The sequence below is a fragment of the Ciconia boyciana genome, chromosome 7 (assembly GCF_034638445.1).
Source record: "Ciconia boyciana chromosome 7, ASM3463844v1, whole genome shotgun sequence".
In the NCBI taxonomy this organism is placed as follows: domain Eukaryota; kingdom Metazoa; phylum Chordata; class Aves; order Ciconiiformes; family Ciconiidae; genus Ciconia; species Ciconia boyciana.
Genome location: NC_132940.1, coordinates 25,833,978 through 25,859,582, shown reverse-complemented (window position 1 = coordinate 25,859,582; position 25,605 = coordinate 25,833,978). Strand labels below are relative to the sequence as shown.

At 40.4% G+C, this 25,605-nt stretch overlaps 1 protein-coding gene across 2 annotated transcripts; it reads right to left on the bottom strand.

Moving 5' to 3' along the window:
- Window positions 1–13,366: 13,366 nt before the first annotated feature.
- Window positions 13,367–25,059, bottom strand: ATP6V1G3 (ATPase H+ transporting V1 subunit G3). Of its 2 annotated transcripts, XM_072868543.1 has the most exons (4): window positions 24,965–25,046; window positions 20,055–20,064; window positions 16,781–16,907; window positions 13,367–13,540 (listed from the first exon to the last, which is right to left on the bottom strand). In XM_072868543.1, the coding sequence occupies exons 1-4, from the start codon at window positions 25,044–25,046 to the stop codon at window positions 13,367–13,369; spliced, it is 393 nt and encodes a 130-aa protein (XP_072724644.1). The 2 variants fall into 2 exon arrangements, with proteins under 2 accessions (XP_072724644.1, XP_072724643.1); XM_072868542.1 differs by lacking the exon at window positions 20,055–20,064 and having other exon boundaries at window positions 16,781–16,881; window positions 24,965–25,059.
- Window positions 25,060–25,605: the final 546 nt, after the last annotated feature.

Here is a 25,605-nt window from a genome sequence, read left to right as displayed (position 1 = left end):
ACAACGTAACTGTGCCTGTTACTGTGCTTAGATGATGTCAGCAGCCTACTATTTACTTAACCTATAAATGTCACTGATGTGATCTGTGTGGCTGAAGAAGATTTGGGGAGAAATTCGAACACGCAGCAAAAGAAAGAAACCTTTAAGGAACAGATGGACAGGCAGGATTTTCACACTCACTGTTCAGATGTAAGAGCATGGAGAGCCCATATTTAAAGCAGCAGATTTTTGCTGGGGGTGAGCACATCTTGCACATCACTTGGCGTGCGTGCAGGAACACGCCTTCTCTCTGCACTTCGCACCTGCCAGCAAAGCCCTGCGGGAGCCCGGTGGGCGTGAAGAGGTGCCGGGTGGATGCCAGCTCTGTGCCTGTCAGAATAGTTGTCCTACCAGTGCAGGTTAGGATGAGCATGGTTGGGCCAGGAGAAGAGTAAACACCCAGATACACCAAACTGCTCCTTTGAATAGAGCTTGTCTCCTGGCAAGCACACGCTGCCGGCAGCAAGGCTCTGCTGCGGAGCTGCTGGCTCACGCCGTGCTCCGTCGCTGGTGTAGGGCGCTGGTGAAGGACAGGGTGAGGCTGCCTCTACCAGCCTTTGGATCCCACATAGAAATTTTGCTGTTAGGATGGAAGAAAAAAAGTCTAGAAACTCTTCTCCACCTGTCTGCTCTCAGCCTTAAAGTTGCCGGTTAGCTGGATGGACTCACAGACACCCCACAAAGCATTTGTACACATGCTGGCTGAAGGGGGTTCGTCCGTGGAGCAGAAGCCCCAGGCGAGGCTTTCCAAATGCCAGCTCAACCTCTGGGGCTGGATCTGCAACCCTGCCTGCCAGCTTCTCCGCTGAGCTCCCCGGTGGGTTGCTCCCAGGTCCTCCTTCCAGCCCAGGGGAGGCCTTCTCCTCCGGAGACGCCGTTGTTCAGAGCAAGGGGAGGACAGAGGAAAAGGGGTTTTTGTTTGTTTGTTTCTGTGTGGTGGGTGGTTTTTTGTTTTTTTTTTTTTAATCTCAGAGGACGTAATGAGACAATGTAGGTCAGTGACAAGGCAAGGCTGGGGACATTTTAGGTATAGCTGCTCTTTGTGCATCGGGGTGTAACACAGTGTGCTCCACAGCCGATTTTATTTTTGGAGGGGTGGAATGGGGGGGAAGTTACACCCTCTGAATTTAATTCCTGGTGTGTGTCAAGTTGGGTGTATGCTTTTTTCCCTCTCTTTTTTTTTCTTCTTTTTTTTGGGGAATAAATTTATACTTCTTGCTGGTCTCCATCCTGTTTGATGAATTCATGGTGCCATCTACTGATTAGAGATGGAATTAGCACTGAGTTCTAGTCGGGGATAGCATTCTGCATTATCTATTTCAAAATAAAATTTAATTATGTGATTAAACAACAGCTTTAAACATGGAAAGCACCAAATACCTGGGATTTTTTTTTTTTTTTTCACCAGAATAGCTCAGCACCTCTATATCATCCTGACTACTTTGGCATATGTGCCTGTCTCTACAGGAGGCTGAATAAGAGCGGTGCTTTTGAAATCTCGCCCCAAATGTACAGCAGAGCCCCAAGGATTTCTCCTTCCCCCTGTGCTCAGAGCATTTGTATGCCTCTGCCACTGCTCTGCTCCTCAAAATAAGAAAACTTTTCAAAAATATTTTGAGCTTTTTGGAAAACTGGAAGATTATGGGTTTTTTTCCATTTTAAAAAAATAGCAGTAACCCAAACCAACAGATCAAAATGTTATGTTTTGAGTTTGTTTGTGAAGCAGACAATTTTTTTCCCCTTTTCTGGTATCAGCAATGTTACACAATCTGATCACATGGCCAAATCTCCAATTTAAAAAAACCCAAACAAACCACCAGTGAGAGGGGAAAAATTGATCTCAGCTGTCTTTATGGATGATATTTCTGAATTTCAGATTTCAAAAAGCCCCTACGTTTTGATTAGAAAATAAATAAATAATTTGGTAAGTAATTTGCTGGTTCTGCTGAGGGTGCGTGAACAGGGGCGAGCTTTGCTCCTGCACATCTCTCCTCCAGCTTTAACTACTGTCTCATGCTATTATTGTCTCTTCTGTGCTGACTGCTCCTTCCCTCCCGACCTATCTATTTCTTCTGAAGTATCCTGCTCTTCAGGAGTCTGTTTCCCATCACCAGGCAGATGCACACCATCACCAACCTAAGAACCTGGCAGTCAACCTGGAAAACAGGGTATAGGACTAGAGTTAGAGATCCAGGACATCTTCATCCCCAGGTGGCTCTTGCCTTTTGAAGGACTCTCTATGAGGACTGAGCAACAGAAAATGTATGGGAAAAACAAAAGCAAGTAGGAACATCTTTAAAAAATATGAGTACTTCACCGAATGCAAAACAGCCGGGAGGCTTAAGTGAGATACATTGGCTTTGCTTCTGAAATACCTAGTTCTTTTTCCTTTAGAAGAAAATGCGAAATGTATCCTAAATGGCAAACAGTTTCCACATACACCTTTAAAGCACAGGCCCTTTTCTCTGCTTTTTCTGTAAGCACAGGGATTGCCCATAATAGCTTGCTGATGTTCCTAAGGTTAATAGATAAAATAGATAAAAGATAATAGTGTACATGTAGTGGTGCTTTAGGGGATACTGCAAATATTGAGGTAATTGGGAAGTCTGTAAGGGGGGGGGTTTCCGAAGAGGGGTCAAAGTAAGATTAGAAAAGCTGAGCTGCAGATCTCGGGAATATTTGATAAAGGTCAAAACTAGAGGCTACTGGATCACTTTCTCTTGAAATACTGAGTCAAATAAAGAAGAGGGCAGAACTAGAGCAGTACCCGTTATTTCCGACATCTAATTATTGTATAGGTATTTTAATAAGATAATTATTGTATAGGTATTTTAATAAGTTATTTTAATAAGATTAGCCAGCAGTAATGGCAAAGCAGTAAGATGCTTTGTAGATGAGTCTGCCCACCAGCAGAGCAGTGGCATGCTTAGAGAGGGGCATGCTATAGTTAGGCATGATAGATTATAGGTTGGTTAAGAAATAACTGATGGTTTCCTCCTCTCCTTGTACGATCAGGTTCAGCTTTGCACAAGCTGTTAATGGCAGGTGGTGGGGAGCCAGCTACAAGTTAAGAACTGGCTTAAATGATGCTGTAAATGGACAGCCGGTATTTATATGAAGAAGGTTTGGAATTTGGAGGGTCATTGTTTATAATCCAGGTCAGACCTGTTAAATTAGTCTTTCAGTAAAAACAATGCAAATAGGAATTTTTTTTTTTCTTTTGGTTTATAATGTGCCTTTTTAATCGCACCCCAGGGATAAACACAAGGAATATTCTTGCTTTCTACCAAATGTAAGAGGGACAGGTCAGAATTACCCACTGCTTCTCATTTAAAAAGGCTAATGCCCTAGTTCAGCCTGCCCCCCTTTGCAGTCTAAGCTGATTTTAGCAAACATTTTGTTCAAGTCATAAGCGATTTGGTACAGCTGTGTCGACATAAGCAGGCTGTAAACAATTGTTGCGTGATACTTCAGGCAAGTCAGATTCACATGTGCAATAGTGGGCAATGCTCTGAATGTATTCATCAGCACCCAAACATGTGCAGCAGACTTGCAAACCAGCTCGAGGCAGGGATCGCTGTTCCTTAGTTTGTGTAGGGCTCGGCACAAGAGAGCCACAAACGCTGCTGTTTAATAGTAATAATTTGTGTTTGGTAACTCCTGGGCACCGCTGGACGAGGACTGCACTGAGGGTGGGACTTGGGGCTGAGGGTGGAGGGGAGGATGGTTCCCATCTCCAGGAGTTTGCACCACAACATGACAGCAGATGAGTAGGGATATGAGAAAAAAAATAAATTATTGAGGCATTATTGGGTAATATGATAGTCAGTAGTCTCGTAACACAATTCGTTTTATGGTTGTCATGCTCTTTTGGTCGGATTTGTGGCAAAATTAAGCTTCTTATGAGGAGTCTGCGTGTGAGGTGTGTGTTTATGAGGAATTCCTGTTAGAGAAGGAGAAAGCATGAAGTTGCTGATTTGAAAAAGTAATTAGAGGGTAGTGGAAGCTGGATCTATAAAGTAAGTAGAAATTAAGGAGGTTTTGGTGGGAATAAATTAAAATACACATTAGAAGTAAAGAAAAGCAGGTTACACTTGATGTGACAGAAAACACTGGCCTGATGAAAGTAAGAAGCCAGGAAAGTTTGGGGTGTTCATGGTTTTGTTTTTTTCATTCTTCACAATGACAGCAGTGGCTACGAGAAGGAGACTAGCCAACAAACCAGTTACTCTAGCATCTACACTCCTTTCGTGTGGTAGATATGTTTAATTTGAGCAAGGATCCTGTGAAAGGGAGATGAATTCAGTATCTAGAATTATGGAGAGATGACTTCAAGTCCTTCAGTCACAGCAGCACCTCTGTGTGATCTTTGGAAAATAGGCCTTCTCTGCCTCACGGATGTACTAGAACAAATCCACAAAAAACGTAGGGCACCCCAATGGCTGGTGAAAGCCACTGCAGTGCAGAGGAGCTGGATATTGCACCTCTATCGATTTCCTTAGGGCATTGGCCTGAGTTTTTGGGTCAAGAACTGGCCCTCTTACAAACCCATGTTGTTGGACTGTGCTTCCTTTTGTTTATAGGTCTCCGTTAAGATTGCTGTTTCAATTCCCAGCTCTTTCATAGACATGCTGAAGTCTGAACTCCAGTAGTAGCCTATAAGGTCAGCAAATGCTTGTGCATGTACCATTAATGTTTTTCCTATGCAAACATTTGTAACTGCTGCAGTGCCAATTTATTGGTTGACTTCTGAACTTGGTTGCTGTTAGTACTCTGCAAGACTCCAGCCTCACCAGAGCAGCTGAGCAGAAGCAAGGCAGTGAAACGCGAACTCAGACACTCTCGTTATGTTATATGTACCTTCAAACTGATCTTCACCTCTCATGGACCTGAAGTTTACAAGGCAAAAGAATAGTTAAAAGAGTTGGAACAAGTCGCAGGGGGGTGAGAAAACAAAGAGGCTCATTAAACTTTATGCCTGCATGTCACCTATAAACAGCATAGTGCAGTTTTTGTTAATGCTTTGAATTTTAATTACATGCTGGCTTAACTAGTACACATCTAATCTTATCTTTTTCCACCTGGTATTAGAGAATGAATCTCAAGTTCAATTGAAAAGCTGCACAAGATTTTGAGGAATGCTGGAGTACATATTTGTGTATAGGATACAAGTTTACTCACCATTTCAAAGAGAGGAAAGATGTTTTCATTCTGAAGCACATCAGGGACTTGGTTTTACTATCCACAAAGCAATTAATAACGTATTAGTATATATGACTGCATTCAGTGTTTGCTGACAAGTCCACATGCTTCTGTGTAGAACATATTTTCTTTTGAATATGACATCTTTCTTAACCACCAAAGAGTATAAATATTGGTCTTAGTGCTTGAACGAGCCACATCTCAAACAAGTGAATCACTTTTTTTGAAGCACCATGCTATATTGTGGAATTACTGAATTTCTGTACAGATCAAAGCTGTGACAAATTTTCATGTTGCCTTGAATATGGCCATATCCATTTCTTCTGTCCAAGCAGACGGTATTCCAGGGGGTATCGCAATGTGTTTCAGAATAAGTTCTCTTTTAAAGTTATTCTCATCGAAAAATAATACAGCATCACAATTTAAAGCTTGAGCCGATTGGAAAACTTTTCATGGAAAGTTCTCTCAGGAAAAGCCAATTTTACTGAGACACACTCCTGCTTTGAAATTCTCTTTAATTCTCTGGTGTACTCTGCAGCCAGTTTCATTGACAGCAGGCTATTTTGGGAGTCAAAGTGACTGCAGACAGGCCTAGCACAAACAGTGACCACGCACATCGTCCTTATGCTTGTGCCTTCTTAGTCTAGCAACTCCCTCCATCACAAGGTGTTTTTCTTACTGAATCTGGTTTCAGATAGGAGCAGTAGTATCAGCAGAGCAGCAGAAGTGCTGGGACGTTACGGAACAACACAGCACAGTAAGTGCCAGAGATATACGCCGATGCAGAGCTCAGAAATTTTCACAAACCTGAGTTGATTGCTGCTCTGTTGGTATCATCCGACTTACAGTGATTCCCAGCAGCTGGCAATCGAGTCTAAGATGTTTTTCTCACAACAGTTCTACATAACCAAAAGTTTGGAAGGAATATTTCCAGGAAACCTGTAATTGCTTTGGAGAGCATTCTCCTAGGTCAGGTCTAAAAACCTTTATGGTGAATATTGGCTATTTTTAGCAGTGATTAAATGGAAACTGATGAACCGTTCAGGCTTGAATTTGACACAAACAGGTAGGAAAGTAGTTTTTGTTTATTTTTTCCAGGTTACATAAATAATTGTGGTCAAAACTGGAAACTGAATGAATAATGACAATTACTTTAACTTTTTTCATATAAAGGACACATATGGGACGCATTTGTGCTCATATACATACGTATCTGTAAGTAAAAATTGTATATGTTAGTAGGAATTGGAGTACTTACAGAAATGTGTGAAAATTCTGCAGAAGCTTTATCTTGGAGTAAATTATTGTCTCAGTGTCACTTTTGTGGGTGACTCCAAAGGGTATGTAAGAAATGATATGGAAGAAAAATGGTTTAAAAAAAGTGCTGAATGTTAACTTACTTCAGAGCTGAATGGAAAAGCCATTAGGGAAAATATGCTGAACAGGTTTGGCAGCTTGTGCCATGAGAAACATTTCCCATAGCACATGCAGACAGAGCAGTTAAGTGTTAATAGGAAACAATGCTGGGGTTTTTTTTTCCTTGAAACTAATATTAGTAGATATGTTGTTAAGAAGTGTTAATCTGATATAAGACACAATTATTTCATTTATTAAACGTTCTTCACTACTGCTAACAGCTGGGAAACCATGAGTAAGAGGTAAAATACATCCTCCTGATGCATGGGGAGCCAGGGTTATAAAGTAGGTTATAAAGTAGCTCCTGAGGTTATTAAGGAGTCACAGTGCATGTTCCTGGGATGGTAGAATAGCAGTGCCGGTGCAAGGCAGAGGGCAGCCGCCGGGTGCAGGGAAGAGATGCGGCTCAGAATTCACGGCAGGAGCCGGCTACCCTGCGATGCCCTGGCAGCCTGGCCTTGCTGGTGGTCTCACTTCCACGCTCTGAGCTGCCACCACGCTTCACCTGTGCTTAATTTTAAGCCCATGCATGAATTATCCCACTGCCAGCAATGGGATTGCTCATGTATTTGCACTATTACCCACAAGTAAGTCTGCATAGAAAGAGGACTGCCACAAAATTCTAGATTTATTTTCCAAAGTGCCACGTGCATGGTTAAATCACATTTATGTTATATATCTGTTTTTATCTATCTGTCTCTTTTCTGTAATAAATCAGTGCCACGGGATTGTAAAGTAAATATTTACATGAAATATATAGAGGAGGTTATACAAATTAGGTTATATTGACATTGCTGGTCTGTTTTATATTGATATTTATGCTGTTTGGTTTGTTACAGGTGAACTGAATTATGAATATTATGTTTCTTAAAGCAAAGTGTATTTAATAGCAAGTATTGAGGTCATCTTTCTGGCATGATATTTCATGGAAAGCTTGTTTTTTAACCAAACTAGCAGTTTTTGGAGCACAGCTCTACTCAAAATTTCTGTATTTCAAAAAGTGATGTGGAAATTTGGTAGCATATTGGAGTCTGATGTATCTGTAAATAAATCCAATATCTGGGGCAAGAGGGGACTTTCAGGAATCACCTTGGGCCACGTAATTCAGTTGTGGCATATCTTTTGTAAAAGCAATGAGGAATTTCAGTAAGTTAATAAGCTTGCAAGTCATCAGGTTTTCCGCATGCAGTCATGTCCTGTAAGTGCAATAGAGTGTATTAATAGTACTCCGATGTAACATTTTCCAAGTGTTTTGCAGTAATACTGGTTGGGCCATGTACTTCTAACAAGCGTTAACATTCCTCGGGGAAGACTCAGGGTTTCAAGTGCCTTATAGTACCATAAAATACAGAATAATCAAATCTGTGAAGGACAGGCCACTGTGAACCTGGCAGGAATATATGACACTTGTGTATTGTGTAACAGGCATTTCCTCTATTTCTGCGATGAACTGGAGGAAATTATTTTGAAGCATATGCATTGTGTATGTGAAGCAGAACATAACTTCACATACATTTAAGTTTCCTACTTAATCAGCACGTGACTGTGGTGGGTTCCTGGAACAGAAAAGAACTGGAATTGCTGTTGTCACCCCAAAATCTTTGCCCGGTATCCTTTCCTCCCCTTATGTTTATTTTCAGTAGCACCTGGCTCCCCATTCAGTTGTTGGACAGCCAGGGAATGTTCTTTGCCCCAGGGTATGGAGAAGGTGGCGATGAGATGCCACACAGGTATGATTCTCGTGGGTTAGTCTTTTGGTGAGGATATCCTGGAGTGGGAACCTGACAAGTGGCTGGGACTGAAGAATAATTGTGTCTAGATAACATTTGATTAATCTGCACGCTATTATTTGAGAAAAAACAAATCCATAGTTGAAAGATGCAGCACAGTCTCATACAATTTTAGTTAAGAGAAATTCCAGTTGAAGGTAATGTCTTCCCATTAAGTGGACCATTAACGTGCAAGGGTCATTCTTTCTTTTTTAAGAACTGTTACTATTTCACAATAGCTGTATCTTTAATTGATGACAGTATAACCTGCCTGTTGATATAGCTAATAGCCAGTGCCACTGTGAATGTTGTAAGGTATTGCTTAGTAGCCTAAAAACATGTTTATATTTCATCCCCAGACTCAGTCTGAAGCGTCACCCTGCCTAGATATGTAACCGAAGTTCGACACAGCCCCTTGCTGCAGGGTTGTTCAATAAATCCTTACACATAGATGTCTTTCCTGCTTTGTCTGTAGGTAAGGACGCTTCTGGGCAAGGCTGCTTGTGAAAGTATGTATCTGCGGGTTCACATCTTCAGTGATCATACGTCGTGGCAGCCTGCTGTAGTTCCTGAGCTCTGCAACAGCAGGCCATCTTGTCCCATCTTATAGGGAGACATTGCTCACGGTCCTTGAACTACAAAACCTTTTAAGTCAGGGACCGAAATATTTTGTCCTGTAAAGCGCTTCACACATACACTTATATCCTACATATGATCATTTACAAGAATGCCTTATGTTTTACAGATTATATGAACTTCCAAGTATATTTAATATGGAAAAAATAATTGATGCAACTATATACAAGGAATGAAATCTGATTTCAGTTAATATCATAATCCATGTAGTAGATTAACATCTGGTTCTGACTTCCCAAATCTCAGCTTCCAAACTCTTCAGAAATTAATGGGGAAGTCGTAGAAAGCCTCTACATAGAGCATAGTATTAATTCTTCATGTCTGTTTCATTTTACTTTATTTAGACTTGAAAGATATTCTATCTTACCTGCATGAGTTCAGATATCTTCACCCATGAATGGGAATCACATTGCTACGTCCTCATATATTATAACTCAAAGGAGAACACTGAGGGAAAACAGCCAGAGAAATTCAGCCTAAACAATATCATGAGTTGTATAAAACAGTTCTTGTATTTTCCACTGGTCTGACCTTTTCCACTACTTGTTGTTTGAGGCACTTTAATCAGTGGATTTAGAATTTATTGTATAATACAGCTTTTCTTTTTCAGACAGCAAAAGCCTTGTTAACCCTGTCTTGTAAGTCAGTGTAGAATTTGGCCAATCTAGGAAACTCCCCGAGTTTGTTTCAGTCCTAATATCTCACGCTGTGGGTGTTTTGCAGTTGATTTTGATGGGATCAGACATAGGCCTTGAATCAGCTCCATTCATTTTATTGATTACTGATTTATTGATAATTAGAAGATACTAACTGAAATACTGAAAGTGCTAATCACTGTTGCTATGTACATTTATCACTGGGAGGGGAGGATAATAGTTACTCCTTACAGAGTTTGGCTTCCAATGATGTGAAGAAAATCCCTCTGTCTGAAGTGGTCAGATAACTACCATTTCCAAGGGAAGAGCGTGGCTGGAGAGATGTAAACCTTCACTGGAGCTCTTCAGGTGTTTGCTAAGACCCTGATTTCAGAGGTATTTATGAAAAAAAGATTTACAAAGGCATGCATGCTATCTGTATGTGGCTTTCTATTTCTCAGATTTGCTTGTGTTGTGATATGTTGCCATTTTATTTGGTAATTGCATTGGTACCTATTAGGTAACAGTGTGTTGGGGCACTGTGAGGGCTGAGGGCTCCCTGGGGTCCGGGGATGCTCCCCAGGGGCTGGGCAGGGCAGGACCTGGTAGCCAGGGCCTGTCCCACCCCAGGCAGGGAGCGGGGCAGGAGGTGGGCAGCATTGGGCACCTCCCTGGGGACTGGGACAGGCTGAGGACAAGCTGGGAACATGAGTCACGGTGAGAAGCACATCATGGGGGGAAAGGAGTGTGTGGTCAGGGCCCCTACAGACATCATCGAACTGACTGATTAAACCTCGAGGGCTTGTTTTGCTCAAGGGTGATCTAACCAGTCATTCGTAATCATCCGTGGTAGGTAACTGCTGATACAGAGTAAGCATTTTTACTTTTTTATGCATTTGAGAGCATTTTGAAATTAAACCTCCTTGCTTCTATTATTTCTTCTTTGGTGTGGAATGATTATTTGCCATTATCTTGAATATGTGAATGTCACATACAAGATACTTTGTGTACTTGTAAATTCAGCAGGCATTTTCTTGGCACCTCAATATTCCATTGATGCAGCTGGTACTTTACGCTCTTCATTTAAAAAACCTCAATGTCTTGCCAAATTGCATGAAGTCTAATTTGGCCTTTACCTCTGTCCAGCTAAAAGTGGTAGTATAACCACCCTTTCCCTGTCCAGAGGTAGGAATGAACGTAGAAGAGAGCGAATGCACAGAATGCTCAAAGCTCTCTGATTTCTCTCTCTCAAGATCAAAGAGCTAATCATAACGACTTCATTCCTTTTTCATGAGCGGTGGCTCTTTATGCTGGCCACAGTTCAAGAAAATAATCACATTCAGAAAGTTTGAGTACTTAAGGCCCAATTTATATCTCAGGTATGTGGGTGATAGCGAGGGTACAGGCAGGTCATTGCCATGATTGCAGTGCAGTGTCACTGTGTGAGAGATGGCACAGCTGCACCATCCCCTCCAGACAGCGCTCGTCCACGCTGCCGGTGACTTCTGCTGTCCCCCACCACATGCTCGGGTCTTTGTCAAGGAGGGTGTAGTCATGGGATAATGTATTTTAAAGAAGATTTAAATAAGAGATGCGTTTGTGGCCGTTAGGACCAGAAGGGTAGAGAGTAGCCTTGAAAGGAGGGCAGAAGCTTTGCAAGAGAAGCAGTTGGTGACTGATTTTGGCAAGAATGAGGGAAAGGGGGAATGCCATTAAAAGAAGCAGGACAAGGCCGGAAGACAAAGCTTTATTTCATGTAATCTGGGTTGCTGGCCTCCTGGAAAGCTGCTTCTCTAGTTTGCTGCCCACCACGCTGTGGCAATTCTGCTCTCACCATACAGGAGTGTGCATTGTTATCCCACGCGGCTGGCAATGGAAACCTCATTGCTTTAGTTCTGCAGCTGAACCTGCAACATTTCTGTATGTTTAGAAGTGATAACTGGTAGACAGGGTGCTGAGGTAGCCCAGAACAGGAGCAGTCCTGAACACTGCAGTGAGCTCTCATGAGGGATTAGTGTCCACCTTGGTGACTGTTTAAGTTTGCAGAAAATATATGCTTCGCAGTTGAGCACTACACTGGGACTGCAGCCACGACCTGAACTGGAGGCCTGTGTGCCTAGGCAATGAGGCAATCCTGACCGCCCTGTGCTGTGCAGGAGGATGCCTGCGTTGGCTCGTGCGTGTAGGCTGGGATCCTTCGTCCCCTCAGTAAATCAAAGCCTATCACAACTTGATTCGAAGCACTCCTAAATAAATGAGCCTTTCAGCTGATGTCAATAGGATTTCTAGTCTCTTTCCCATTCCTCAGCATCCTTGAGTCCCCAGAGAATATAATCAAGCAGAGGAGACTGTAACAATCAGGGCTCGGAGATTATGGAGCATCCAGGCACAGCCTTGAGGAGTCATGTTTGCTGACATTAAGTTGACTACAGCTTTATGGTCATTTTACACATGACAGCATGTCAGCTGTGTAAACCTCGCTGGAACAGGAGATTGCCTATGACTAGCTGCTGTGAAATTGAAATGATTTGTCTGTGTCTATGTGGACTGAAAATCATGGCTATTGTTTGCTAGTCATTGCAATTTCTCAAGCTTCTTTTCTAATTCCATGTAATTCTGTAGTGGAGACAAGGCATTACTGGGGTTCATGAAGCAGGTGTGTGCCAAAACTCCACTTCATCAGTGCCTGCCATCAGCCTCCCATCAGATTGAATGGGCTTCACCTTGAAAGCACCAGATGATATTGTATTTTCCTAACTTCAGTAGAATTTATTCCAAGGGAGATCTGTGCCATTGCAGAGGGAAGTATTACTCAAGGTCACTTAGGGAAACAGAAGTGAGCTCTAACTGATGTGATTTCTGTGAACAGCCTGTGGATTAAGGTACCATTTAGTGTAACTGGTGTAGAGTTTGAGCCCATGGATTCCTGTGCTTTCGGTGTAACTGTATAGATAACGATGGATGTGCTAGTCTGCACCTTGAACCAGAGCAATTTTGGAAATAATGATTACTCCTGTTCTCATTTTTCAGACTTAACAAAGCTATATAAAGTTTGTGGTACAGTTAAACAACAGGACAATACTTTGAGTACGGCTTTTGAACATAATTCTGTACAAGTCAGATACATTTCGCTTTAAACTAGCATACAAAAATTGAAAATGTTTTGACCTATTCTTTTTCACCAAAAGCTACAGAGTTCCTATATGTTCCATAACCTGACCGCTCCGTGTGTCACAAGGAAAACAGAAATGCTTTATTTTAAGTTTGTGTGATATTTTATTTCATGTGACTTGAAATACAATGAAGATTGGGATAAACAGACTTTATGCAACACCACATCCTAGTACAGAACATTTTATAAGAGAAAAGGAATAAAGACTCCCACTGAAAAGCTGCTGGTGTCAAATAGTCATTTATTCTGCTGTTGTTGACTTGCCCCTGTCTAAATGACAGGGGCTTAGCTACCAACAGGAAACAATATTCCAACAAATGCTTGTGAAACCCTGTGTAATTCTTGTCACATCAAAAGCCTATGTGGAACTGTGTGCTTTTGGCTTTAGTGTTCTTTTTTTCTCACACATACAGAAACAATAAATGAGGAAATATTTGTGCTTATTAAGAAAGAAGGCTACTTTTTGCAAACATCCTTCCCCAGCACATCAATGGATCTTAAACTGCGTGTCTGAAGTTTGGGTGAACTTCAGGGTTGATGTCACATATCGTGCTCAAAAGCTTTTTCATCATGCTCTCCATGTTCTTGTGGTAGCTGCTAGTGAGGTTTCGGATCGTTTCTGTTGTTTGCTCTTCTATTTTAGCAGAGAGGTTACCTTGGGAGCCCATTACCTGAAAAGCAGAAGTCCTCTGAGCAAAATAAAAGGGTTATATATGACTATGTTTATTGTACTTCATCATTTAGCATAAACAGAACAAAAACATTTCACAGTGCTTCCTAACAGTGAGAGTATGATCTAGGTTGAACTGTATGCATAAAAACAGGATTAAAGGGAACTCTTTCATATGCTCATTAGCAATGGGAATCTCCCCATGTAATGAAAGTTTCCCAGATCACTGTGGGAACAACATTGTACATGTTTTGTCTTTTATATCGCTCATTTTAATTTGTTTTCTATTTTAATGACTAGTCAACTAAGTTCTATCACCAGTGTGCTTTGCTTGGCCTCACTGAGAATGAATGTGAGTGTGGCTAAGGAGCAAAACATGGGAAAGCCTTCCTGACAATGCATAATTACAGTTTCAGAGTACTTGAAATGTCTTCAGCAGTTAGTGATGTATAACCCTCAACAGGCCTCAGACAAGGTCTCTTAATGTTACATTTTCTTATCTGGCGACATACCAGACAGCTTCTGGCACAGTTAATATCAGGACATTCGCTTAGAATTTAATTGACTCTAGACTCGCTGAACATTTTAGCAAGGTTATGTTATAAACAGATGCACGCGTTCCAAATCCGTGACTTTGCTCCCTCCTCCCCCACTGCCCCAACATCCCTTGAATTCTTCCCTTATGGAAGAGTCCTTCAGATACTGGCAGAGCAATTGATTTCCAGCTAAAGAATTCCACGGGGGAGAGCAGAAGATATTTCTGCACGCTGACAGAGTAAGAAAGGAATAAGTAACATATTCTTCTTGTTCCCGCCATGGTTCTCTGGGGTGGGCTAGCAGCTGAAGCTAACCTGTGATGTTAGTGGGATACCTAGAGGATGGCCAGAAACAAGGGAGGAGTCATTAGCTTTATTTTCCGTGTGATTTCAGCCCAACTTAGTCCTTACAAGAAGGAAAAGCAGATGAGTTAAGATCTTTTGCACAAATCACCTTTGCAATTCTATTTATCAGTACCTGGCAATGTAGTAAGATGTTTGTCCGTAATCCAGATGTAAAACACTTTCTGACTTGGAAGAAATACAGGACATAGACATAATTGTAAATATCAGGAAAAGATTATAGTTTTCTATTGTAACTATTTTTAGCTGGCATTTTATTTTAGCTTTTAGACAAGTGGTAAGGGTCTCATGTGGGAAAGATTGTACAGCTTAGGCCAGATTTATGAAGCTGATTTTTTCCACTGGGGAAAATAACTTTCTAGAGATCCCAGATGGTTGCATGTTATCCAGCTACTAAATACTTTTGAAAAACCTAAAGAAAAGTATTATAATTTTAAGAAGAGCCTCTGTAGACTGGGAACCTGCTCTCTCAGTTCATGCTAATACTGTAACTTGAGATAGTAGATTCTTACTCTTCTATGCATTTTTTTCCCTTTTTCTGCTTCTGAATTTGAAGATCTTTTGCTTGTTAGAATGCAGACAATGCTCTGCTTAGTTTATGATTTCTGTTGCCCTGTCCCTTATTTTGCCCATACTGGTTTTATGCTAGTGTCATTCCAAAGTCGCTACAAATGTTACATTGACTTGGAAGCCACAAAATTCAGAACTAGGCTGCACATCTCCAGAGTTTGGTGATCTCAGACCCTGAGTACAAACACCATTAGCACTAGCAAAATTGGTTTGAGATCCGGCTTTAAATTTTGTATATTTTGAAAAAAAGATCTTGCATATTGTCACTCTAACCTCAAATTAATCGTTATTTTCTGTTGCTGCTGTTGTTCATTCTGGACTGATGTGGAACATCTCATAGTATGAGAAAATTTACCCCAGTTTGGATACAGCAACACGAAGTGAGACGAGGAATAGCATTAAATGAGACTGTGACAAAGAATTAAAAATACTTGTGTCCGAATACCTGAGCCAGTAAACTGAACTGGGCATCAGACTTCCCTCGGCACTGCCTTAGCTGGAACTCCTGACTGCCTTCCAGGCACGGGTTAATAATGATGACATTTGTCTGGGTAGATAAATGTTCGACATAACGGGGTCAGGGAACGTGAAGGAGGACTGCAATGATCTTGTACAAGATGCTGTCATTTGAGGAGCAGTATGTGCTCTGTCCCGCTTGCGTGAAATGTTCAGTCAAGAAACAGTGGCCTTTCCCTGCAGCTTTAATTTTGTTTGTGATGAAAAAATTCAGTTCACACCGAAGCAACATCTTTTCTCTTCTGCTATTTCAGACCTAAAACAAGAAGTCTGGCTTGACTGAAAAGGTGAACAGATTTTAGAGGTGGTTTTACTTTATTTTAGTGTCAGTAAACATCTGAAATTGTACATATGAGACAATTCCACCTGGCCTGGCTGTGTGACTGTGTCTGGGGGCTGGCAGTGTATGTTAGAGACTTTGTGTGTATATCTGTTCCTAAGGCTTGTGATCTCTGCTGGAAAATGTTTTATGTGAAGTGTGACTGAAATGACAGGTTTGTAAAGCAGTTTTTATTTGACCTCTTTGCCTTTTTTTGTGGCTGCTTTTGCACATGTAGTTTCCTTGCCTTTGCATAAAACAAGCAGGGGAAAAAAACAAGAACAAAAACATAAGAGGAAGGTCACCAAGTAAAAAGAGAACAGTTTGTGAACTTTCATGAAAATACTAGAGAAAAGTACAAGATGGAATAAATGTATAAAATGTACTATAATTCAGTTATGAAAATACCAACCAGATCAGTTTTACTATGAAAACATAGTGAAAAGCTCCAAAGTTTTGGTGATTTAAGTTCATCAAAGATGCAGTCTTGTATGCAGTCAAAAAAATAAGCTAAAGTGGAACAAATAGAAAGAAAGATTTTAAATCTTTGCTTTTACTGAAACCTCCACCTTACTGAAACCTCCACTTTCAAGACAGGAATGACGTCTGTCTGGAGTTAAAGAAAGAAGACCCAAAAGTATTTTTCCTTAAGGGAGATACATCTTCAAAGGACAAGCATGAACAAAATACAGAAGAATCTGGACAGTTTTAGTGGTGAAGGGCCACAATACCTTCTGCAAAAGCATTCAAAGCCTATGAAGAAGTCAAAATGAAGCATATACACATCATAGGTGTATGATGTGTATGAGGTCTCTGTGTTTAATCAGTATGATCACGTTCATTTGTAGAAGTCTCCATGTAACAATGTTTGAAGCAATTTGTTTTACCATTGAGCAGATTGACATTACAAAAGAACATATGCAGGTTTCTTACTTACATTTGTTTGCTTGTTCCTAAATTCTTTCTCCCTCTGTAACCGGTAGTGGTCTATCTCGGCTATGGCTTCTTCTTTGGCCTGCTTCAGCCTCTTTCCCTTTCCTAATGGGGGAAGAAACAGGGATTTACTTCACACTTGTCACTGTATCCCAAAAGATGAATCTCTAAATCAGAGGTATTTTATATGGCATAGTAAAGCGGACAAAACTTCGAGCAAAGTCAACAGCAGCTTTATTTGCACAAGAATGGTCAGAAGAGCCAAAGTGATTTAGGTAGGGTACTTTTTGATTGAAAGCCAGTCTTGAAAGCAGTACCCATCTTCTGAGACCCAACTCCCTGGGCGAAAGCACACATCAAATGAAGAGCTTGTTGGTTTGCTAACAACAGAAGTCTTTTTGCAACTACACATTTTCTCATAACACAAATGCTTTTTTTTTTAATCACAGCTTGGTGTTTAAATAAATATCTATCTTTCCTTCATCAGCAATAGTAGCAGCCAGATAACAGATTTTAGTTGTCACTGATGGGAAAAGACGTTATTCTGTAAGATTTGCTGTATTGATTGGTTGCCAGCATCCCTTCATCCCACACCAACTGGATTCTGCTTAGAGCTGGCAGATTTCCAAAGTACTTCAAGATACATCTTAACCACTACCAAACTGAGTTCCAATCTCCAAGCTTTGTTCTTGTCTCCCCCACCCTTTTCCCCTAACATTTGTTAAATGCGGAGGTGAGTGATTAAAAGAAAAAGGAGGTCACTGGTATTCTCTACCAATATATAGAAAATATGCAAGTGATTAAAAAGTCTTTTTTTGTTTCCTTTTCTTTTTTTAAACAGGAGGGTGATCTGTAAGGTGGCATTTTAGGCTGTAGAGGAAACTAGAGCCTTCCTCCTGAACAGGCTTGTTTACATACTTAATTTTGTTCACTGTGAATAGTTACTTTGTCTCAGGTAAAATGCTGAGGGTTTGTCAAATCAAGCACAGGTAAGTCATTGCAGGACTGGGTACAAGGTAGTTCCTGGGTCTAGCAGGGATGTTATGTGAAGGATAGGAGTAAAAGGTTTGATGGGAATGTGATGCTTAAGTTTCTACATGAAGCAAGCGTTGAACATGTCATAACCACCCCACAGTGATGCATCTCTGTCTGCCTGTTTTGTATAAAGTGGGTAAAGTTGCATGGATCTCCACAGGACTCTGCTACGCTACTTTGGGGGGGAAAAAAGTCACTTTCTAACTGATGGGACTGTAAACCTCTTGCATTGAAAGTTGATACGTTACATTCGAGACACCTGGGCTGATGCTGATTTTTGGAGTCTCTTTCCGCTGTACAGCTAGAATTTTAGGAGTGGGAGGAGATAAGCTTGCTCCCTTTTCTTAACGGGAGAAATGCCTTCGATGGCTGAAAAAGCTATTGCTTAGTTCCATAAATTAGGATATCACAAGAATGAGAGAGTGGGGGCTAGGCCACAGAAAAAGGCATCTTGATCCAATGCGTGAAACATCCACTTATTTATTTACTTATTGTAACCACCTACTTAACATCACTGAGCAAGATGAATACTTTTCTAAGTTTTGGGGGTTTTTTTGTTTGTTTTGTTTTTTTTAATCTTTCAATTCAAGCACAAAAGTTGAAAACAGTATCTTTTCTGAAATCCTAAGGAACATTCTCTAACTAGGCTAGAAAGACGAGCATTAGTATTTCTGATTTATTTTCTCCAGGCTGCTACACTGGATTGGTTACACCTGTGCTGGGCTTCTGAAGTCTTATCAGGTGTGGCATATAGCAATCTGCTTCTACTGAGCATGGCACAATGAGGAAGCTGAATCTTGGGAGGAAGATTGTTGTTTTTGATACATCTGAGATTCAACAAAAGCCTGGGTAAAATGCCTGATCCAGCAGTAAATTATTTGCCCAGTTGATGGCTCCTTCTGAAGTCATTATCTGCAGATGGGTGAGTAGAAGCAGAGAGATGCCTGAAATGTGAATTTCCTTTTAAAGTCTTGATTCCTGGACTGTTTGATTTTGTGAGTGTGCTTATTGGAGGACCTGGGGTGCGTGATTGTATAAAGGCTTTTTACAGGAAGGAGCAACCTGGTGAGGAACTAGAGAGCTTTACTGACCCTCAGTTCATCAGTGCAGTGTTCTCTTGTGTAGTTAATTATATTTCTCAGAGTCCTTCTGCCACCGGGGCACTGTGATTATGTATAAAGGCAGAGAGGCAGTTTAAAATTTACTATGTACTTTCCCAGAGTTTGTATTTGTTTGATAAGAGCTGCTTTGAGCCTCAGCTTTTGCCACTCACTGTATGAAGCCTTGGGACCAGTATGTGTGAACTGACAGATTTGTGTAAGAACCTGACATGAGTCTGGACAACAAAATTTGGAACAAGGTTTACGTCTGTATTTTGAAGTTTCCCTTATTCTCCTCTCCAAATTTGGAGCTGATCAGCCTTTTATAGAGTTTTCCTCTAGGAGCGGAGCCGGGGGGTGATTCTCTGGAGCTGGAAGTTGGGGGGAGTGACTATGATGAAACTCTGCCAATTTCACCAGCTGAGGAACTGGATCTCTACAGCAAATTAAATTATTTCAAAATCAGTAGGATTTTAATTTCAAATTCCATCTGGGGGGCCATCTGTAGTAAATATGTTGCATATTTGGCCACCAGATAGATAAATAAATCCATTTAAAATGCACAAAATGGAAAGAGATTAACTGTAAAACAACAGTTCATTTGCCTCTGACAATGTAGCTAGTGAACCAAAAAGTATGTATATACATACATGTCAGCTCTCAACAGTGCACTGGAGTAAGCACAATACATAGGGTGTCACTGTAGGGTGGCAGCCATTTCATTTTTCCATGATGCCTTTAGGATTGGCACAGCAGGAACCTGCTGCTTCCTATTTAATTAAGTGGAAAAGCTGTGAGTAAATTACTGCTAGTTCAACAACGTTGTGGACAGAATCGGCAACTGCCAACATATGCGATAGTGCATATGCTGCACCTGATTAAGTTAAGCAGAAACTAGAGCTTAACCTGCTGTTTCACTAGAGACGAACCAAAATTAATTAATCAGTCTGTTATTAACCACTTGTCTGCTACCTTAGTAGTGCAATACAGGATTGCCTTTTCAAAGTCTTACTGATCTTCTGGATGGGATTCGCTGCAAAGCCGAGCTGAAATCAAACCTTACACACCGAAGGGTGGCAGAGCGTTGAAATTCAGCCAAGATCATGCAAAAAGAGGGCAAGAAAGACAGGAGGATGAGCAAACCAACCTGTCCCTATGACATTTCCTCTAGGATCATAAAGGTGAGGTACAGAAAGCTCCAAGTTTGAAGAGACTTTTGCCCCAAAGGGCATGCTGTGGGGGCCAGGTTTGCTGCTGCCCCTTTGTATCTCCTTCCTATCCTTGAAGATGGGGAGCAGCAAAGCAGCTGTGCTGTGCCTGGTTTCCTTGTCCACTGTTGACCATGATTATGGTAGCTGACAGCCTATGAATTTCTAGACATCATGTTAAATTGGCCAAATCTTAACCAACTTTCTGTAACAAGTCAGCCCTGTATTAGGTTTTCTTACCTAACCTGGGAGGGCATTATTAGCATGGAGAAAGGTTGTATTCTTCTTTCTAGTTATTTCTGTGATGTTAACAAAATACCTAGATCTGGTTAGATCCAAAAGAACTGCTGAGGTTCTTTAGGTTGTTGGGGATTTTTAGATCTTGCAAGAAAAAGATGGTAGAAAGCAAAAATGTTGCATTCTAATTTGCTCAAACACTCAGTTATCTTACTTTCCAAAAACTGCCATGCTAAAACTGGCTTTCTGTTTTCAAACATATCATCTAGGCTTCTAGCTGAATTTCTGCATAGAAATCGTGTCATATGAAGAAGTTGTCAAAGATTAATCATGCTTTCTTTAAATAGGACCATTTCAGTTGTCTTCAAGAGTGTTAAATTGCCTGCAAAATGGGATTTAGGGATGCTCATTTGGAGAAGACTATTTTGCACTTTTAATAAAATACAATAGAAGCAGCTGATCAGTATGTATAGCTTTTTCAGTAGATAAAATATGCCCTGGATATTATCCAAGAGAGCACTATGGATATAATTCTGTTTACAATATCTTATTTTGATTAACATTTGTTTTTAATCTGATTTCCTGAAATCTTTCATCTAAGTTTTCATTTTATTAGGCACTAGAAATTCAAGCCAAGATATAAAAATCTATAGGAAAACAAGTTTTGCTAAACCCAGTGTTCAGGACACATTTGTTTCCCTTGTTTTACCCAAAAGGATTTTCAGGAATTGACGTCTTGGCTCTGACAATGCTCAGTTATTTCTAGGATCCCAATTATGCTTAAAGCAAGAATGATAGATAAAGCAGTGCTGTGTATAAAAGGCCAAAGGATTGCAGACTGTTTTGGTTTGTGTTTAATCAATTTACTAGTTTCAGCCTTGCATGTGTGCATTTACCAACAAACTGTTAATAATTTGTCAGGTATAAATTACATCAGCCAATGATACAGTAAAGATATTGCAAGCCAGGATAAAGGGCATTGAGCAAGAAGTATGAAAAAGCATGTACAGAGGAGCTTTAGCACTATATTTTTGCTTTGCTTCATGTCTATAAATGTAATTTTATGTATTTGCTAACTTTTCAGTTATCCAAAGTGGATTTTGCATTACAAACCGCTGCACATATGTCAGCAAAACCTAGGCCCATTATCTGTTTATATACAATATTATGTGTGTTCACGTTACTTTTTGACCTGGCTATGTGAGTATCAACTGCAAACACTGAAGGGTTTGCATAAGGGTAGTTTTGCTAATCACATTTCCTTGAAAATGGCTTTTCCTCATTGTGTGTCATGAAGAATCTGCCTTTCATTCTTCTCACGTTACAATGTAAATAGAATAGTCAGACTCATTTGTATAGTGGTGTTGTGCAATGGCTGTTTGCGGTGACAAAGGAGGACATATGTACAGTTTAGCAGGGACAGGGCTGCATTAGTCCTCGCTGGACGGGTTCATTGCTTTCACTTGCAGCCCAGATCTGCAGAGTGCCAGGCCCCAAGCAGAAGCTGCTGATCTGAACTGGTACCAGGTGGATCTGGGCTGGTGTTTCCTGTGGTGAAGCAGCATGTCCTTGCCTTGTTTCTTCGAATTGTATGTGCACAGGTTAACTGATTGCACTGGATATATTGGTTGCATTTCGTGTATTTCCTTTTATCTTAGTTTTTACACTCAGAGGCAAACTATGCAATCCTTTATGCTGGTCTAACTGCAGAATCACTCTGGGGAAGAGACTATTTGAGTTATTCTGACTTGGCATAACCAGATTTGGCACAAAAAGAATCCTTTTTGTCCTTGTCCCATAGTATTTAAGTTATGCTGATGTAGTTAGGTATCTAAGGTGGTGTAGTGACATTGCTATGGAAAATATTGAAATTAAGGACAACATGGAAATTTAAAAATTTTTATTCTGTAGCTTCACTGCAAACCTATTGTAGTGTTGAATATAATAATGATTTTCTAGGTATACTTATTCTGTTAGATTAGCTATAATGCTTGGTTTAGCACAAAATCCAGGGTGCGAGTAGTCCTTAGAAAAACCTGAATCGGAAACATTAAGGCCTGACCTTGCTTGTGTGATCCATGAGATCTAAAATTCACAAGAGCTTTGCTGTTCGCACCCTAGTAGAAACTGTTGGCAGTATTTAACATTAACAAAAAGTTCCACCAAAGTCTTTAGGCTATAGATGACTATGCCACGTCAGTGGTTATTTGAACTTTTTACCCTTAATCTGTTACACCTAGGAATAAAATCTCTTAGAAATGCTTGAGGTTTTCATGGGATTGCACAGAGCTGCTGAGGCTGGAAGGCGCCTCTGGAGTCCGTTCCAACTCCCTGCTCAGAGCAGGCTTGGCGAGGGCAGCTTGATCGGGGCCATATCCAGTGGGTTTTGAATGTGTCGGGATAGAGACTCCACAGCCTCTCTGGGCAGCCTGTTCCTGGGTTTGACGTCCCTCACAGTTAGAGTGTTGTTTTCTTATGTTTAAATTTATGGTATTGTCTCTTCCCTTTAAATGGATACCACTGGAAAGAGTATGTCTCTGTCTTCTTTACTGCCCTCCCTTTTTTTTTTTTCCAGATTTTTATGTATGAGAAATTTTTATTTTCCTTCATAATTTTTATAAAGGCAAAAAAATGTTTGGCTTTAAAATTAATAGAGAAGAAAGTTATACTGATGAAATATTTTTACTCTAAATATTTTTACTGATAGCAAAATTCTTAATAGCTGGTTTTCTGTAATTGCTGAATAACTCCTACCTCAGTACTAATACACTGGTAGGTGCAGGTGGTTTAAGTCAAGTTTCTGACTCAGAGGTGTCTGGAAGATACTATCTGTAAGAAGCCATGTGCTTATCACAAGCACTCTGTGTAGTGTTGAGGTGATGACAGGGGCGTGTGTTTTTTGCAGAGTAGAGTAAATGCACCTGTAACCATGCCTGGATTCTGCAAGACATTTGTCTTTAGTCATTGCTTTTATGTTATAATGATGCTTTTTGGTTTTTGAGTTTCTTAATTTAAGAAACCTCTTTTTAACTTGCTGTTTTAGAAAAAGCTAGTCTGACTTTTCTGGTTTTAAAAGCAGACCAAGTGAAAAGAAAAAAATCAAAACCAAAAGTAAAGGGTAATCAACATCAAGCTGTCATAGCTAGAGGCCTGATTCTGCAGCCTGTGTTCAGACCAAATCCCCACTCCCTCCACTGGGGGCTGTGCCTTTCCAGGTCATACACTTTCTTGCTTCTTGCTCTGGGGAAGAGTTTGTTTCCACTGCCCTACATGACAAGGGAAGAACCATCCCACTGAGAGCACCTTGTTTGGCTATATAAGGGTCGAATCACTTAATTATTCCTTGCTTTCAGGCTGGGAGCAGCAACCCCAAACACCTTTTAGTGAGCCTAGTGAGCCTTCTCTTTTATGAAGGTGGGAAATAATAATTAATGAACATACAGCAATGCTGACTTCTGTGTAGAAGGGATATAGGAACTACACAAATTATTTTTGTTTAGCTTCTGTTTCTCCATGGAAAACAAAATATATTCCTTCATCACACTGTTGCAGCACATGACATCATCTTCATGCATTTTAGTTCAGTCCTGCACGACAACGTTGTTTCCTGCTGCTGGTTTCTAAATCAAGGTAACTCCATGAAACAGTATTAATGTTTCACTTCTAATGCAGGTCAGTGAGTCATGTGGTTGGTACCTACATTCAGGAGAGTAAGGTCACCATATTTTGCATTAAATCACTGGGAGATGAATGCAGAAAATGAAGGAAATAGATAATGGAAAGACTGCCAGGAGAATTATTTCTTTGATTGAAATTATTCTAGGAGATACCTTCATTTTTATACTTGTTATTATTACTTTTTTGCTTGTATTTGACTAGAATAAAAATATATGAATTTATTATTATTGGATATCTACACATGCTTTGCCCTGGGCATTTAGGCATTCAGCAAACAAGACATTTACTTTAAATTAAACATTTAATCACTTGCTGATTGCTTGTACCATGTAATAAGACTTACAGGAATGACCTATCACAGTACTGACAGTTCTTGTGATTTATACCGTGACTTTCATTACTATCATTGTGCTGAAGTCTCCCTTTGTTTTCATACAATTGTTTTGAAGCCCAGCTGAGATTAGAAGGCAAGTTACTAGATTTTGTAAGTAAAGAGGAAGAGTGAAAAATTTATACAAGACCTATGAAGAGAAATAGAGAGTTTGGAGTCTGGTCCTGCAGAGTTGGCAGTCAGAGGTGTGTAGGCTTCTAGTTTAAATACCTAAGGAAGGCTGTAATGACATTATGGGCATTGAGATAAAGCAAGAATAAATCTATCTGACAGGATGACTATAACAAAGAAAACCTTGTTTAATGTAATATAGGGCATGTGCGCATGCACACATGTGCACACAGAATTTTAAGCAAACTTAATGTTCAGGTTTGATTAAAACTGCAGCCAAGGCACAGCACTAATGCAAGTGAGAAGAAAGAATAGGAGCAGCACAGCTGTGATGTATACAGATGAAATAATAGTGTTTTTCTGTGGGCCACTGTAATTCTGAAGAGCTTACAGTAGAAAACTACAGTAAAACCAGGCCAGCTACTCACTTTTTTTGGCTTCCTCCAGTTTGTCCTTGGCACGTTTTTCTGCCTGCAGAAGCTGCTGGATTCCCTGAGACTGGCTAGTCATGCTGAGTGCTAGGGCTGGTGCACTTCTGCAGGGACTGGAGCTCAGAGGGAGTTTTATACAGATGCCAGGCTCTTCCTTGTGCTTTCTGTTCTGTCTGTTTTTACAACAGCCTTCCAGATTGTGCCAAACCAGCCGGCTCTGCCTGGATTGCTCCTAGACAGAAAGGCCTGCTATAGTGTAATCAGAAAAACACAGCAGTGAGGTTGAAAGGAATGTTCTCCCCTCCTCAGGGTCACTGAAAAGCTGAAGTTTCCGATTTAACACGTTGGGAAAAGGAGCAATCCAAGTGGTTTATAGTTTAATGGGGATTTTTTTTTTAAATCTTCTATTGCTGAAGCAGAATATAGTTAATCTTGTCAGAGGAACTGAGAAAAAAAAATTGTTTCTTGGAATTTCCTTTTAATAAAACTTCCTATGAATATGAAGAATCAGAGTCAGTCAACAAGTAGTTCTGGTTGACGAGTGAACTGGTTGTAGGCTTCTATTTGGTGTTACTTCTTAACATCATTCGTTAGAGTTTTTTCACTTAAAAAAAAATCTTCATTGGAAATGAATTCAT